The sequence below is a fragment of the Apis cerana genome, linkage group LG3, assembly GCF_029169275.1.
Source record: "Apis cerana isolate GH-2021 linkage group LG3, AcerK_1.0, whole genome shotgun sequence".
In the NCBI taxonomy this organism is placed as follows: Eukaryota; Metazoa; Arthropoda; class Insecta; order Hymenoptera; family Apidae; genus Apis; species Apis cerana.
The window spans coordinates 8,575,722-8,593,237 of NC_083854.1; the positions used below are offsets into that span (position 1 = coordinate 8,575,722).

At 32.6% G+C, this 17,516-nt stretch overlaps 2 protein-coding genes across 4 annotated transcripts in view; one reads left to right on the top strand and one right to left on the bottom strand.

Moving 5' to 3' along the window:
* Nucleotides 1–934: 934 nt before the first annotated feature.
* LOC108002413 (polycomb group protein Pc-like) overlaps nucleotides 935–17,516 on the bottom strand; it is a 222,636-nt gene continuing 206,054 nt past the window's right edge. Inside the window, exons 1-5 of one of the 2 annotated variants that reach the window (XM_062072769.1) lie at nucleotides 7,384–7,525; nucleotides 5,610–5,653; nucleotides 5,411–5,534; nucleotides 4,643–5,056; nucleotides 935–4,396 (exon numbers count right to left, since the gene is read on the bottom strand). In XM_062072769.1, the coding sequence (XP_061928753.1) occupies nucleotides 3,782–4,396; nucleotides 4,643–5,056; nucleotides 5,411–5,534; nucleotides 5,610–5,653; nucleotides 7,384–7,443 (1,257 nt within the window). In that variant the 5' untranslated portion in view covers nucleotides 7,444–7,525 and the 3' untranslated portion in view covers nucleotides 935–3,781. Of the gene's footprint in view, nucleotides 4,397–4,642; nucleotides 5,057–5,410; nucleotides 5,535–5,609; nucleotides 5,654–7,383; nucleotides 7,526–17,516 lie in introns of those variants that run through there. The other variant, XM_062072770.1, reaches the window with a different exon arrangement.
* The window catches only part of LOC107998103 (ras-related protein Rab-37), a 215,263-nt gene continuing 206,016 nt past the window's right edge, over nucleotides 8,270–17,516 (top strand). Inside the window, exons 1-3 of one of the 2 annotated variants that reach the window (XM_062072765.1) lie at nucleotides 10,813–11,208; nucleotides 11,583–11,687; nucleotides 12,993–13,071. The gene's annotated coding sequence lies outside the window, so the exon portion shown is untranslated. Of the gene's footprint in view, nucleotides 8,410–10,812; nucleotides 11,209–11,582; nucleotides 11,688–12,992; nucleotides 13,072–17,516 lie in introns of those variants that run through there. The other variant, XM_028666819.2, reaches the window with a different exon arrangement.

The window sequence follows — 17,516 nt, forward strand, 5'->3', positions numbered from 1 at the left end:
TTTGTTTTTTTTTAAATTCATTTTTTTGATTAAGAAAACATAAAAAAATATGACTTACTGTTAGTAAATAGCATAATGATACAACAGCTTTTCATTTATTTGCAATAACAATGTATATAATTTTGTGTTTGAACACAAAATTTTTATGCAACTTTAAAAAATAGAACTTGTATTTAATGTGCCTAAATGATAACGCAAAATTGTAGCAAAACTGATTTTCTTTCATTCAGTAACTGTATTTTGATGGTAAGATTACACACTGGCTTATCGATAACAATATAAGTAGTTATTTATAGATTTCTATCATATATTTTAAAATGTAAAATGTAAAATGTAAATGTTATAATTTTTAATATTCTATTAATATTTTGTTAATTTTAAAATTTATTGATAATTTATTAATAATTTATTATGATATTATAAATTATCATTTATTAAATTAGAAATAATTTACTATTTTTAATTTATTAAAATTTATTGTTTCAGAAATATCTTTATATATTATGAATATATTATGAATCAACTTATCTGTAATATTATAGTTCATTAATAAGTTATTATAAATTTATATCTTATGCAATTAACTTCTTGAATAACAACAACCGATATATTTTTATTTGTATATGTTCATAATGATATCTTATATTGGTAAAACAGTTTATCTATCTTTAAAAAATAGAAAATTATACAAAGATAAGTTATTATTTATCAACTCCATCGATATTAATTAAAAATACAAAATTAATAAATAATTAATATATGTAATCTATTTTCTTGAATTTCTATTTGCATTCATGTTATTTATAAAATATTGATAGTAAATATTATTTATCTAATATTTTTATGTTAATAATAAAAAAAAAAAAAAGAAAAATATATATAATAAAATACTGATTATATTAGTATTAAACATAATATACTCTGTTCAAAAAAATATTTTCGAGTAACTGTTGCTTTATTCTCCCTTAACTTTACATATTATAATAACATAAATGAAAACTTAGAAAAAGAGAGAAAAACAGATCAGATTAGAAACTGCATTAATAAATAAAGCGCATAGATTATTCGGCTTTGAGTGGATGGAAAACAAGTACTGCACGCGAGCAAAAATTCAAATAAAGATTTTATTGAAATATAAGGAATCTGTACCAGACAGAACTAAAATTGCCGTTTAGAATTTGGTACTACCGGGGTTCATATATCGTATATGCCTGCGTAATCGCTCTTTCACTTTCTTTCTTTTTCCGTGAATGTGTATGTGTACTTTTTTTTTTAATTATTATAAGTAGAGTCTGAATATTCTATAAGTACAGAAACAATGTTAAAGGTACGCGCAGTCTATCTCAAAGTCTCTAAAGCTAAAAAGGATTCTCTAGACCTGCAGTTTGCGATTTTACATTTACAACTTAAAGGGGTTTTTGCTTTTGTTTTCTATTTACAATTACGATAACTGAAAGGTCTAAAGCTACGAGTTCTCTTTCATTCTCACTCATTCTTTTCTTACTCTATTATCATAGAGTTGTAAATGTGTCCGACTATTTACAATTTTTACAGAATATTTCTCTCTTAATATACAGAATGTGTTGGTTTACACAATTGGATTACACAACAATTTAATAAACGTTTATTTAAATTCCTTACAATAGAAATTGTAAGGAATCACGCGACTTAATTGTACACAATTAGTCCCATTTTATTTCTCATTTAAAAAGATAAAAATTATCATTCCCTATTTCTGCTGAAAATCGATTGTACAATTATAGGGAAAGAATAAAGTATTAATATTAAATATTTAACATTCGTTGCAGAGATGTATTAAGTTGTTTTAAATAATTAATAAAACTTTCTAAATTAATATAATAATAATATTAAAGAAAACTTGTTCGAACGAGGCTCGTTTTTCGTCAAATGGGACGTATCGTGCACATATAGTCTCTAATAATACTATACTAAGAATGTAAAAACCTAAAAACTTTTCTTTCTTTATATTAGTTACAATAAATAAGCAACGTATATGATTTTTTCCTTTTAAGTTTTACGATTATATAATTATATCACGGATTTACTGGTTCTGAAATTGGCGCATACGCGCGCCAATTGTACGGTGGAAATCGTTGAAAAAAAGAAAAAAAAAGTAAAATAAAGTAAAATAAACAGTAAAAAATAAAAAAAGTAAATCATGATATTTGAAAAAATTTAGCGACATTAATTTGGATAAAAATTGTTAGAATTTGGTTGTTGTACTCAATTCTCTGTTCAGGATGACCGTTTTCGAGGTAGGAACATCTCTATTTGGTGAATACATGTCGACAACCTATCTTAAAAAATAAAATGGCGCTTTCGTAAGGATATGCATAAATACTTCTCGATATATATATATATATATATATATACATACACACACACACATATATACATATATATCGTTGGAATTAAATGTCGCACGTGTAAAAACGTATGATGCGCAGTCAGTCCTTAAATTCGAATAAGAGGAAAAAAAAGAAAAAAGAAGAAAACATATTTGACAGTATAAAAAAATGCAACAGCTAACACATTTAAACAATACTTTATCGATTCGTAACAAAAACTCCGATAACCGATATAGAACACGTTATAGAGATTATAATAAAATGATCATCTACTATATTGTACGTATATGATAAACGTACATCGTTTTTCTTCTCTTTTTCAATTTGTTTATCAATATATATTGAATTGCATGTGTGTATATTTGTGATGTTATAATTTGAAAAAAATCATGCCTTTGTGTCTCTACAAATTTAAAATTTACAAATAAATAATATATTTGTTTCTTTTTTTGTTATACAATTATTATTTGCTAAGAAAAAGAGAAAAAAATCAGAATAATATTCATCGTTAAATATAATATAATATCATAATGTTGAGAAATATATTATTAAGATAACAGTTCTTTTTTTTCAATCCCATACTCGAAAAATTTTTTTTCATATTTTCTTAAATCGCTTCTACGAAGCTGCTTTGATTATTCTAAAAACGAATTAGAAAAATATTTCTTTCCAGATCTGTACTATTTTATCATAGTATTTAAAAATTTGAAATCAACTAATTTACAAGGTATACTATTATTTCTGCAGAGTTCTAATACAAGCGAAAATGCAATCAATGAGAAAATGTATTTATCTTTTAAAATGTTTCGTTCAGATCTTTTTGCATTTTTCTCTGTTTTAATACAGAGATTTATGGACTATCAAGCGTTTTAAAAAATGTACAAGTATATATCACGACGTGACAGCGACTCATGACGTACCGTTGTTCTTTTGCATAAGGTTGTCGCATGATGATAGTCTTACTATCTTTTATCCACTGATAATCACACAATAATTTTTCACTCAACATACTGGAAATCTGACTATTCAATTTTGTTTGCAATAAAATTCACAGGATATCGTATTCATAATATTGAATTTTAGCTTCTTATATTTTTGTTTCTGAAAGTTCTTGGAACTTTGTTCAGAATACATAATATACCAGAAACTGCGAGTTAATAAATTTTTTCATAATTTACGCATAACTTTGATCTTCTTTTTAACCACAAAAAAATCCGTTTTAGTTTTTTAGAAAAACGTTCTTATATATGTATAGCTCAATATCGTCACATAATATGATTATATATATATATATATATATATATATATATAACCATCTTCGGCTCTACACTTTAACGTGTGAAAATAATTTATATTTACAAGCGTGGTTCAGTATTAGAAATTCACAATAAAGCGTCCTTATTCAGAACTTGTTAATAGATATCGCTCTTCGGATCTCTCTCCCGGAAGAATCCTTTTTCAGTCTTACACTCCCTGATGGTAACGGTCTTTAAATTCACCGTCACGTCTGTAATGAACACTTGATCGGCAACTGGATTCCTTGCGTGCCAATAATCCGTACCAGGACTCGAAAGAGGAATATACATGTCTGTTTTCGTAATTTCTGTTTGTTTCACGCTCGATGTATTATTATTGTTGTTATTGTTAGTGTGGTTGTTATTATTGTTATGACTATGATGCCCATTAACAACAGTTGATAACCTGTTGTTATTCGTATATGAATCCGTAGGACTGGGTGACTTATGGCCATTCGTATCTACCGCCACAGCTCCGTTCGACTTCTCTTGTTTTTGCTCGGACAAGTGCCTCTTTTTGGTAGGCTGTTCCAGAGGAGTATCTATTTGAGGAGATAAAGGTGCGGGTGGTGCACGTGGCAACGAGGGTGGAGGACCATGAGGCACATCGGCTTCGGCACGCTTTTTCTCTTGTACTGCAGGAGCTGGCGTTGTTGGCATTGCTGGCAGCGGTTCTTCTGGTGTCGACTTCACACTCGATGATGATGGCCTTCTACCGTTAACCTTGTGACTCTGGAATGAAATTTAGAATATCATAATTATTATAAAGTTTTTTTTATTATAATTTTTATTATAAATGTTTTAAAATTTCAAAATTTCAATGCACAAAAATTTTCAAAAATAAACGTTATTATACAACGTGCATTTTAATAATTATTTTAAAATCAAAAATAAATTTTAAGCGATTATTATAGAGAATAAATTCACAATTAATTCACAACAATTAATAACAATTTAGGAATGTGAATGAATACTTACGTGATAAGAGGGAGATGTTGGATTACTCTTTAGTGGCAATAGTCGAGGAATCTTATTTGGTGGAGGACTTCCACTTGGACTTGTAGTAATAGTAACACCAATTTTTCCCGATTCTTTGCTAAGAACTTCAGCTTTTCTTTTTGTACCACTCGGCTCTCTCCTGGGCAATAGAGGACTATCTACACTGCTATTGGAACTATCTGAATCGACGCTGAAAGCGGATGCTGATAATTCTGGAGCTGTGGGCGATTCATGCCCATCGAGGGAACTCGGAAGCGTGTCTTCATCAGGTGCAACGGGATTTAAACGAGGAGCAGAAGTGCTACCAGTAGTCGATTCGTCTTGACTATCTTCTCCGACTCTCTCGTCTCCACCTGGTTCTTCTTCAACAACCATGTTGGCCAAAACATGTTCCTGATATACGAGGAAATGTTTAATTTCATAACGTTTATATATATTATCATATAATTCTTCAAAAATTATAGAAAATAATAAAACGTTATTTAATTTTAAAAAATTTAAGAATGTAATATTATTAAATATAAATTTAATTTTTAATAACGTATTTCATTTGATCAAAAATTTTAAAAATTCAATATAAATTTAATTTTTAATAATGTATTTTATTTTATCCAAAATTTAAAAAATGATCACTTATAATTTGAAAATATATAAATATAATAGGTATATACATATTACATGGAAATTTTTATAAAATTAAAGTTGAAAATAATATTATTTTTTAGAGAAATATGAATAATTATTTACACTATATCTAGTATCCCTCCGTCTAGGTCTTCTTGTAGTTACATCTCCACCTTTTTGACTTTCTTCATATAATTCGATTAATCTGACGTCTAAAATGTTCTCTTCAGGTTCCCATGTGTTGTATCTGTAAGAGAAAAATCATATTCTTAATTTATTTGAAGAAGCCTCATAATATTTATCAGTTTTATTTTTCACTTACTTTTTGCTCCATCCCTTCCACTTTACGAAATATTCTACTTTACCCTATAAAAAACAAAAATGATTTATAATTACAAAAAAATATTTACGCAAAAAACTAATAGATATGAAAATTAAATTTCATAATTATACATATAACTTTCATAATATTTTTAAACAATTATTTATAAGTAATAATTTGACATATTTTTTTTAAGTTTGTGAAAATATTATTAAATAAATAATAATATAAATATAAACATTATTAATTTGCCACACATTTTTTTCAATGTTTAACTGTAAAAATATTTATTTATGGATTATCAATTTAAATGTTATATTTATAATTAGTACAATAAGTAAGTGCAATAAGAATTAAATTTTTAAAATGTTTTTAAAAAAATTTAAACATTTTTATTATATTTTTTATCTGTCATCATATTATGCAAACAAATAATTTCTATAAAATAAAGATTATCAAAAAGATATATATTTTTTTATTTTTTTTTAATATCATTTAATATTAAATATTAAAATTAAAATATCAATTATAACATATCAATGAAATTAAAATTAAAATATCAATTATAATATATCAATGAATCTTTTAAATCATTCTTTTATTTCTCAATAAAAAATACCTGTAAAAAAAAAGAAGAAAATTCTTAACATTTAGTAGCAATGTTCGAAATCCAGACGATTTTTGTAATTTTTGAAAAAATTCTTAACATTTAGTAGCAATGTTCGAAATCCAGACGATTTTTGTAATTTTTGAAAAAATACCGTAATACGAATGGAAATTAATTTATAAAATTATAGATAATTTTGATTTGATATATATAAATGTAACGAGGATTTAAAATAAAAAACAAATTTACAATTTTTATTCCATTTCGTCTACCGACAAAAAAACTCTTGGCGCCAGTCCTCGTTGATTACGATATTGAAATGTGGTTGATCGCAAAGATCCATTTCGCGCGTCTGCGTCAAACAACAGATTTTCGAATCTATCTCGTAAGAGCGTACGGTCGATAAAACGGGCGGTGTTGACTTCTACGAGAGCTGCTCATACGACTCACCTATTGGCCGTCGGCCAACGAACGAAAGCATGCCGACCGATCGAGGTGCGCAGCCAGTGTGACAGTTGAAAAACAATGACATAACTGTGCAGGTATAGGACACGTCGGTTTATCGCGCATGAGCCGTTCGCAGCTGAGAAGTCTCGCGTGTTTTATGTCGATTTACAACGTTGCCAATCTCAACCAGTATCGTTACTTTACTCCGAAGATTACCGGTATGGTAAAAACGCATAAATTCTTGTATAAGTTGTAACTGTTATAAAAATATATTACTATAAAGATTCATGCGGTAATAAATCAAAATTACTAATCGTATAAAATACGATAATTTAAAAATTTTGACGGAAAAATAAATATAATATTTTTATAAATGTATGTTCTTATAGAAAATATAGAAGTTATAATCTTAAACACATAAATAAATGAACTCAAATAAATTGTTAAGATTTTGTTTACAATAGAATATAAAAAAAAATAAATAAATATATTTTATGTTAAATGATTATGTATCAATAAAACATGTTTGTTCGAGTTCAAAGAGAGATATCGAGAGCATCATACACGATAGAAATCGCCACGGGAGGGGCAAAATTGTTGGAATGATAGTGGGAAAGAGAAAGATCATGAAGAGGGGAGGAACCGGCAACGGCGCATAGACAAACAGATTCCATATAGTGGCGCTATCTGCCGGTGACGGTTCGCAGTTCTCTTACTTACCCGCTTTTCCCTCTTCTTCGTAATCCGTTCCGCAGCGTAAACTCTGTCACCTAGATCCATGATGTTTTAATCCTTGTTCTTTAGATGCGTATGAAAGTTGTTAATATATCCAATAAGAAAGTGATGCGTGTCACTGAAATACACCACTGAGTAATGTAACACCATATGTAAACACAAAAAACGCGCGTCCCATCGGAAAGGGAATTTCAAGCGGCACAGTTTGCGCGCCTGAGTTTCTTCTTCGTGTGTTCACGCACAATAATCTTGTGTACGATATTCGTCGAGCACTCGAAATACTCGACTGCGTTTCGTTTTGTTTCGAAGTTGTGTTAGATTTGGTGTCTGTGTTGGCCGGCAACACGTTTTCTGCTTCTGCTGGTGTTGCTGCTCCCTTCGTGCAAGATCGGGGTTCGTGACGTCAGCAATTCCCCCTCACCTCGTAAACACCAAACATGGCCGTCGTACGGATATACGCTGATCGAGTGCGTCCCAAACTGATGGTGAAAATTAACGTCGATATAGGCACTAGCAACTTGTGGATCCGCGTACGAAGTGCGGAAAACCGTTTTCAAGCCCCGTGAACGCTCTACAGTCTCTTTATATGCAAATATTTAAAAACTGGAGCGATCGACTCACAGCGTCTAGCACATTCTGCGGATCGAGGCCGACTAGAGCCGAGGTCTGCCGAACTCCCCTCGCAAGCTTAGTGGACTCGCCCGACCCGCTCGAGGTTAGAAGGGGAGGGGGTAACGGTAGAGAAAGAGTATCGAAGGGGAAGGGAGAAACTCTCAACGGTACGTGCGCCGCACACGAGAGAGAGAAAGAGAGAAAGCAAAAGGAGGAGAGTGTGATTGAGTGACCGAGGACGAGAGGGGTAGGGAGAAGAGGGAGAAAAGAGCAAGCGCAATGGAGGTAGAAAAGAGAGACGGCACGACCAGGAGCGCCGTCCTCGGAACAAGAAAGCTGCCTGCCTGCTTGCCTGCCTGCCGCCTGCCTGCTAGCCAGCCACCCCAAGTTCCCTTCTAGGTACGTGTATGCGTATATTTGTGTATGAGAGTAGTCGATGCAACGTTGCCAACTCTATTTCGTCGATAGCACCGCACCAAATGTCACTAGTGTATTATACGATAAAGTAAAAAATCTACTATGTCGTCGTTATATTTATCACTTAATATTACAATTTGAATAAGTCAATCGCTATGTCTTTCTAAAAACACACTTATAATTTAATTACAATATCTCACAAATCAAGATACCGCTTTTGCTGTATTCGCGCCCACGATTTGACAACACTGTATCCTCTTGCGACGTACTGTCACACTACATAACACTACCGCACGGCTTCGGCTGTCGCATACGATGCTTTTACAGTAAACAGACGTTTAAATCGGATTATCTGACAAAATCGTAAACTCGTTGGAACGATAACACACCGTATCGAATAAAATCGACGTAGAATATAGCGCGTCGCAATAAACGAGCGGCGCTGTATATGAAAACGTGTGCAACCTCAACGGATCCCGAAATGAGAGTGTCCTCTCCTGTGTCGACGAACACACAGGGAGAGCGGTTGAGCGAAGGAAAAGGAGAGGGATAGAAAAGGAGTGAGAGAGTTAGATGGGGAAGCCTGCTCTTCTCCGTCCTTCGGCGTAAATAGCAGGATAAAAAAGCCACGATAGTGGCGCTCGATTGGTGGGATTCTCGAAGCGCCACCAATGCTTCTAACCCCGCACAGTACGGCGACCAATCGACGAGTGGCACAGCCCACGTCCATTCCCCTCGACTCGTCCAGAAGGCGGGCTCACGGACAATCGTCGGTCGACGGTTCAGTTCGAGGTCCCCATTGCCGTACCGCGCGCGTCCCTGTATTCCCCTCGACAACAGCCTTTCCGTTTTGCCGCAACTTTCCCCCTCTGTGTATGTTAAAACAGAGACAGCAAATTCTCTCCCTCTCCAGCACTCTTCCCCTTGTGCAGGAAACCCGAATAGCGGAGCACTACCGTGCCACCGGTCATATCTCGTTCTCTGTCTTTCCTTCTTTCTCTTTAACGCCCACGGGTGTGTAAAGCCGTATATATCGCGTATATGCTGTCGCGTAGGGCGGGCACGTGGGTGAGGGGCACAAGGAGAAGTACATATATACATTTACATATATATATATATAAAATATATATATATATATATATACGAGCGCACATCGTCACAAGCATTTCCCCTCTCCATAGCCACGTCGGCGGTGGCCGACCACCGTTGGTATTGAAATATCCTGGCCCTGGAGAGCCAAGTAGCCGTGCAGCGATGCCGCTTCTCTTTATAACCACTACGCTCTGCACCAAGAGACCGATCTTCCTTTCCTTTCCTCTTCCCCACCCTTTCTCATCGCATGCACCTTTCCCCTTTCTTCGTCTCTTTGTCTACGTCTTCCGCCCTCCCTCCATCCTCTGCACCCTTCTCCCTTCACTCCGTCTGGTTGAAATGTTCGTAATCCGTCTCTGTGCCCTTGTTCAGGCGGCTTGTTGGCGGGATGGATGTTGCGTACCCTCTTTTAAGACTTCGTTTTTCCCCTTCTCTCTTTTCCCGTTTGATTTGAGTTTCGCCTCCCTTTGAAGAGCAATCAATTGTTGTACGAAGTGTTGTACGCAACCCTATGACCGATGCACAAAAGCAAAAATACCAACGTCGCGCGATCGGCTTTCTCAAGTCGCGCGCTATTGCGCAACCATGGAATACACAAAGCCAATATAGATGGCGTGCCGCGGGTACGCAGCTTATGGCACGTCCCCTCCTTTTTCTTTTTTCCTTTGCATAAGCAATGCTCTTCTTTGTTCTTTGTCATCGTTGTTGCTACTTCACGTTTTTAAACTTTGTTAATCTTGAATATCGTCTAAAGAAATCTATTTAAAGTAATTTCAAATTTTTTTAAATTTTAATGTAATTCAAATGTGAAATTTTTAGATTTGTTATTTCATTTGTATACTAATTTATTATAAATTAAAGATGAAAGATGATTTTAGTTTAATTTTAAAATTTGGTACTAATTGCGTAATCATAAGATATATGTTACAATTGCGATCTTGATAAATATATTCTATGGATCACCTAAATTCGTTACACCTAAATAAGTTACATATATAATTTGAAATCACTATACGGTTCTTATGGTTGTAAATAAAGGGATATGAACAAAATAAATAATAAAAATGAGAGAATATGTAAAAATACAGTAGTGACCAAGAGATGGCGGCTAGCTAATTAAAGCTGCGCAAGAACGCGATAAGCAAGGGCAAACGCGCACGTAGCCGCAGCGCACGCGACCAAAGATACGGGAGAACGATGAGGCCACTGATTCGTGTTTCTCATTATGCGGGCCGTCCATCGCGGACACGGCAACGTCGAAAGCAGGGCGTGGCGCGTTCTTTGTGGATCTAAATCGAATAATACATCGTGTCGGTTAAAAAGTCTTTTATCGAATATCGAAATCATTTCTATGACTTATATATCTTTCAAGAATACAATCATATTGCCATATATCTTTATTGTATCATGTTTATGTCTAGATCTTGTGTTCGTGAACTATAGTTTGAGGTTAAAAAAGTCATGTATAGGTTAAGAGATAATATTTATAAGGATGTACATAAAAACAATGATATATATCATATAGAGATAAAGGAACATGCTTAAATATAATATACGTGATATATATTGCTCAAAATATCGAATCGGAGATTATCGATTGTAAATATCACAAAATCAATTGGAAGTTTTAAAAATTATATAAAATAAGCATGGTAATATTGCATGGAATCGTTGATAATCATTGCACACGTAAGATTAAACAATATTTTATATATTTATGATAATTATTTTTTATTAGTTCAATTTTGTACAGGTTATCTGTTAAAAATAATTATTATTACAAATAAGTGTTAAATTAATATGACAATCGATAGATATATTTCATATATCGACCTTTTAATTCATTACCTTCGTATCGTTGTCATTATCGATTAATAGCATTTGGTAGTAAGAAATCGATTATCGATTAACTTGCAGGTTCGTGACAAGGCAGCCATCTTAATTTTATCAAAGTAGTTTATCGTGCAATTTTATATTTAGTGATTGTTTAATTTACTTAATTGATAAATAACTAATAAATATCGAAAATGATATAATGAAATTAGACAATTTACATTTTATAGTGTATTGTATACGAAACTATGGTTCAAAGTGTATTCAAACAGTTTCGACGTGCACGAGCATTCGAGAGAGATCCATTTGAACTGAGTAATCGTCTGGTAGAAAAAGTGAGTATTTAATAATTCGGAATCAATTTAAAATATTAAGATAAAACTTTTCGTATATCTTTCTTTATCATTTGTCATGTTTGTTTATATAAGATTCATCGCTGTTCGACAAAATGTTCGTCAAAATAACCGATGTTTTAGGTTAGTTTATTTGAAGACTCGTACGAAGTTAATTCGAAAATTAGAAACGCATTATTGTATTATTCATCATTATTATTATATTTTTTCTAAGATATTATTAATAGAATTCTAAAACATTTTTTAATTTTAACAATCGTGAAACGATAATTATTGAAAATATCGCAAATCTTAAAAACTTTATATTTAATTGTTTTTTCACATTTCCTATAGTTCATATACAATCGCATTATCGCTTTTTTCTAAGATAATGTATGCATTTTATAATTGTTACAAATGAAGGGATTACATCAATTGTTTATTAACATTTATAGCAATTTGATTATATTCAAAAAGAAATCTTTATTAATGTATCTTGTTTTTAATATTCATGAAAATTAATCCTCGTAATTTTATTATTTTTTTCTTTATAGTTGTTTAATTATTTAATTTTCATTTTAGATTTATTTAATAATAGAAATTTGATTTGTTTTATTCGTTATCTCGTTTGATATTTATTATTAGAAGATATTATAATTCGATTCTATGAATTTGTAAATTTTATTTTGTTCGTAAATATTTTCGACCGATGTCGTACTCGTTTGTCATTTCCCTGGATTAAACCGAGTGAATTTGTAACGGAAACATGCTAGCTGTAATCTAAACTTTTCGCATACTTAATATCTATCCGTATTGATGGAATATAGTGTAGAATATCACAGAAGTGTTAGTTGTAATAAAATAAATTAATTCGCGTATTATCAGAATTTTCAAAAATTAACAAGTCTTTTTATCTTTAACATTGTTAATTTGCGATTTGATTAGATTGTAGAATTTTTTATTTTTTGTTTAGATAGCATGTTTAGAAGAAATTATTTACCTTTTATAAAATTTTCCTCTATTTTAAATTAGTCAAGATAGATAGAAATTATATTATATTATTATATATACTTTTATTTCCTTTTATATCATTGTGATCCATGGAATCATAAATTTTTTTTTACTAGATTTTCTAATTAAGTTAATTTCATAATTGGTAATGCAATAATTATCTATCAGTACTTATTTATCAAATGCTTATAATAGATTTCTGCATGGTTCTTTTTACCACGGTTCTTATCATTCCCAATTCATCACTGTCTAGACTTAATACCATCATCAAGTTAACACTATTTTCTTTATTTTCAGGTAGTTTTTCGTATGGACGACTAGGTACCTTCATCGGTGATTTGTCAAGCATGTATGCACGTAAAGATCCGGTAGATGTGTAAGTACCTATGCAAAGTCGATTATTAATTCAGCAGTGGAAACCCGCGCTGTATAGGCTTGATGCAATGATGTACCGCTCTTTATACGGACGGGCGCATTACGCTTTGTGCATAAGCATGACGAGCTTATAGACATCCCTCGATTAATTTTATTGTTCAAATCATTTTTTGCATGAATCCTAAGGAATCAAAATTAATAAAATGATTATGATAGATATCTATAATAATACAGAGTTTGAATGAAAAATTAAAATTACTTTAGTAAAAGAATATTATTTAATTATTATTTAAAAAAAATTCCATAATAATAACATAATGATCAAAAGACTTAAAATTCATAGTTTGAAATTGTAAAATTGTGAAAAAAAACATGAGATTAAGTAATTTTATATATAGAATTTAAATATCGTGTGATTTAAGGGATGACTAATATATTGTTTATTAATGGGAAAAATTTAACTAAAAGATCGTAGGAAATTTACGTTTTCTAAAATCGAATTAAAAAAGTTAAGATACATTTTATCAGATCAACTAAAATTCAGATCTTTGTTTTTATACATTTTTCATAACTCATACATTCAAATATTCAAACGCATAAACTAGCTTTATATCAATTTTAATCCCGATTTTGTTAATTTGTTCCACCGAATACTAAAACTAAATGTAATCTAAATATAAGGATAATCTGCAAAAAAAAATTAATCGAAAATTTTTCATGCATGTATTTCGTTACATGGCAAAAACTTTATTTTTATCAAATTATTTACTTTATCGTGCATTTCTCTGTTAATTTTCTCCGTCCCTTTGATCGCCAACGAAAAAAAACGAAATGAACACATCGAAATCAAATTCCTCCACCGCTTGTTTCAATCCTAGTTTGAATACGGTTACTAAATTATTGCGCCGACAGTCTCCTGTAATCGTTACATCATTCATCTTTATCTGCCATATTCTATACATATCTATCGGCATACAACAGATTTAATTCGCGAACGTGCGCTTATGCACGTGTATATTGCAAATCGGTACGATGTACGGGCAAAGCGAGTGTATGTCGCGTTATCGGGCCCATGTTATCGCCGTGAACTCGTCTCACGGCGCTTAAGTGCGCTCCGTTGGCTCACGCGGAACGCCGCGACTCCCACGTATATTGCTTACACATGCACGTGCGCGCGCGCGCGCCTGCGTTCGCGCGAGTACCAGTGAAAAATTTCTCGACGCTCGAGAGCCTCCGCTGATTAGGTAACGGCGAACGAGTATCTTTTTTGCTTGGTCGTTCGCTTCGAAACGAACAATTTTGATATTTTGCTACTATAATTTGGGGAAAGGATCGATGCTTCCAAGATTTTCTTTTTTGCCTAGAAACGAACGATTTTGAGTATTGAGTACGTTCGTTTCGACCGGGTCCTGGGGGAAAATTTGGGGAATTTTGGGGAAAGCTAATAACGCATCACGCGCGCGATATTTTTTTTTACTAATTTTCTCCTAATTTCTGATATAATATAATATAAGTGGATATAGTGGTATAATAAAATTGCATAAGCTTCGCCTCGATGCGTTAGTGCGATGAATTTTGCGGAAAAGGAAAATTTATTGGAATTTTATTCGAATCGAATGTGTCTAGCCTTTGATGCGATTTATATGTTCGTACAATCTTTGTTTTTTAAAATATGATTATATATTTATAAAATGGATGGATATAATATATTTTTATTCATATTTAGACTGTTAATTTTAAGTTTAAGTTAATGAACACTTTCATCTTTTAAGATTACTTAATTTCCATCGTAGGAAGAATATAAGAATATTATTGATACAGCAATTTCGTATAGGTAGGTACAAATTAACTTAAATACTTTATTATTACGATTCCCTCAATTGGTCTCAATATTGAGTTCGATTACCGTGTTGTTTTAAATTACGGTGTTGCAAGATTCGCATATGATCTTATGATATAGCGCGTATGAAATATTCTGAATCGAAGTGGCTAAAAGGTTAAATGGAAAGCTATTTTTCGCTGATCGTTAAAGTATCGTTTCATCTAGTAACGCGAGGATGTAATAAAGATACGCTGGCCACTCAGAAATTACGTAATACCGGTTATAATGGCGCATAAAGTGCATATACAACTTCTCCGATCGTTATATGGCGTCAATGTTAAAGATAAACCGAAATTCGCAGTTTTTAAGGATTTTAATAAGTAAATCATATTCAATCACTCGTAATTACGTTATTTCCCTTAGAAACTTTTCTCTTTTCGACCGTTTATTTTTGATTAAAGGTAATTCTGAAAATTTAAATCCTGATAATCGACGTTTCGTTTCATTCATAACGAAACTATAAGTATTATTTTAACTTTTTAATCGTATTACGTTTTTTTAAATTACCTATGATATCATTAAATCTTTTATTTTATTATTTATTAGCGTAACCTAAGTTATAATTAATTTAATTAACAATCTCTTTTTTAGGATGTTTCCTTCGATTAAAGATAACTTTAGTTTTAATTTTGATTCAGCCAAATATTTCTTTTAAACTTTTCATCATATTCCATCTTTCCATCATCGTTTTCCAACTAAATTATCCGTTCAAAAAGGGATTTTTAAACGTAAAATTCGCGATTCTCCTATACAAAATATAAAATTAGCGAATAAACTAAATCTTAAGAATAAAATGCGAGAATCCTTTTCGAAATTCATCATTTTCCATTCGAACGAGACGTCGTTGAATATTGTTCGTTCCTCGACACGTTTCAGATATCTATGTCGAGTTCTACTGTAATCGTAACACATCACTGTAGTTACTATCTGAAACCGCTACCAAGCTACTTTTCCGTTTGGCAACCGGTGCTCCGACCAAAATTTAATGCCGTCAAAAACGGTCGTTGGCTCGAGTGTTGGAGTCGCGCGATAACGCGTGGGAAGACGACGAGGACGTTCGTTTTCATCGCACGAGCGACCGCGCGTGTTGGTCGATGATAAATAGAGACAATGTACGCGATAGATATCGTATCTCGATCAAAGCGTCGGCACTCGTTCGATTTTCAAGCATGCCTCGTCCGACCGATCGAACGAGAAAAATCAATCTTTTTCTAAGATAAACTCGCACTTGGACAATTCTACAATCGTTTTTGATCGAGCCAAGGAAAATCAGAATGGAATTTTGGTTCATTTCCGATTTCTAAAACTGCAATGAAACTATTATCATCGATGTCCCTACGAGAGAAAATTTTTCGCACGTAAAATATGCAAAAATTTGATTATACCTATTCACGAGAGCAATATCGGATCTATGGAATGAAATACTCGAAAATGAGATTAAAACACTTTGAGGGGGGGGAAAAAAATAATAATAATTCTCCAAAGTAGGCGTTTTATACCTTTTGACATGTACTTTTGAAACATAATAATCGGCGAATGACGAATTTTTGCTACGTTTGCATTGCATTTGGTACAAAGTTGGTCGGCACGAGAGAAGATTTTCCCGCCTCGCAAAGCATGAAAAATTCGATTATACCGGTTCCATGGAGGTGATATCGGATTCAGTGATCGTGGCCCGATACGTATATTCATCGGACGTGCCGCTAATTGGCACGATCATTATTCAATTATAAACTAGATTTTCATGGGCGGCGATGAACGCCAACCGATGCTGGTTTCACTCGTGTTTTCCCTCGATATCATCCATTAATTCTATCCACGTACGATCGACAGATGATATTGGTAATTAGATAGATGGCGAAACGTTGCGAATGTTTAGTCGAATATTATATGACCTATTTTGTATCGAATACGGCTGCCACGGTTGCTCATTCGATCAAATCATTCCATTCGATTCGAATGGAAACCGTGATTTCGCGTGATCTTCGTCAAATTGCACCTGTTAATCTGAGAGATTATTACGCGTCCGTTTTATACGCGTGCTATAATTTATTACCAATATAGATCGATAGGAAGTAAATTATTGAATTTAATGTATTATTATGGATAACAATTCGTCGATTAGTTTTAATGATTTGTAGCTACTATTGGATTTGAATTTGAAATTTTTGCGCATTTTTCCATCGAGTTTACACAATTCTTAATATTTTTCTCACCCACTTTCATTTTGTTATATTTATAAAAATTAGGGAAAGTTATTTCGAGATCGGTTCTTTTGAAAATTTTCTACGATAAAAACACGTAAAAGATTTGGTGAAAAACGCTCACGAAGGAGGATATCTACCTGCGTTCTGTTACAAATTTTCCCAGCTCCTTTCACGGAAACAAGATCTCCTCGGTTTATTTTTGGCCCACCCTATAGGAGTCAGAGGCGGCCTGCAACTTGTTGCTCGATTTTGAGTCCGGCCTGCTGGGCCCTACCATTTTGTTAGCTTGCCAGGTTCCGGGGCCTTCCCTTCGACCACTCGTCCCAACACGAATGTGCTACATCGACCGAAGCTGCT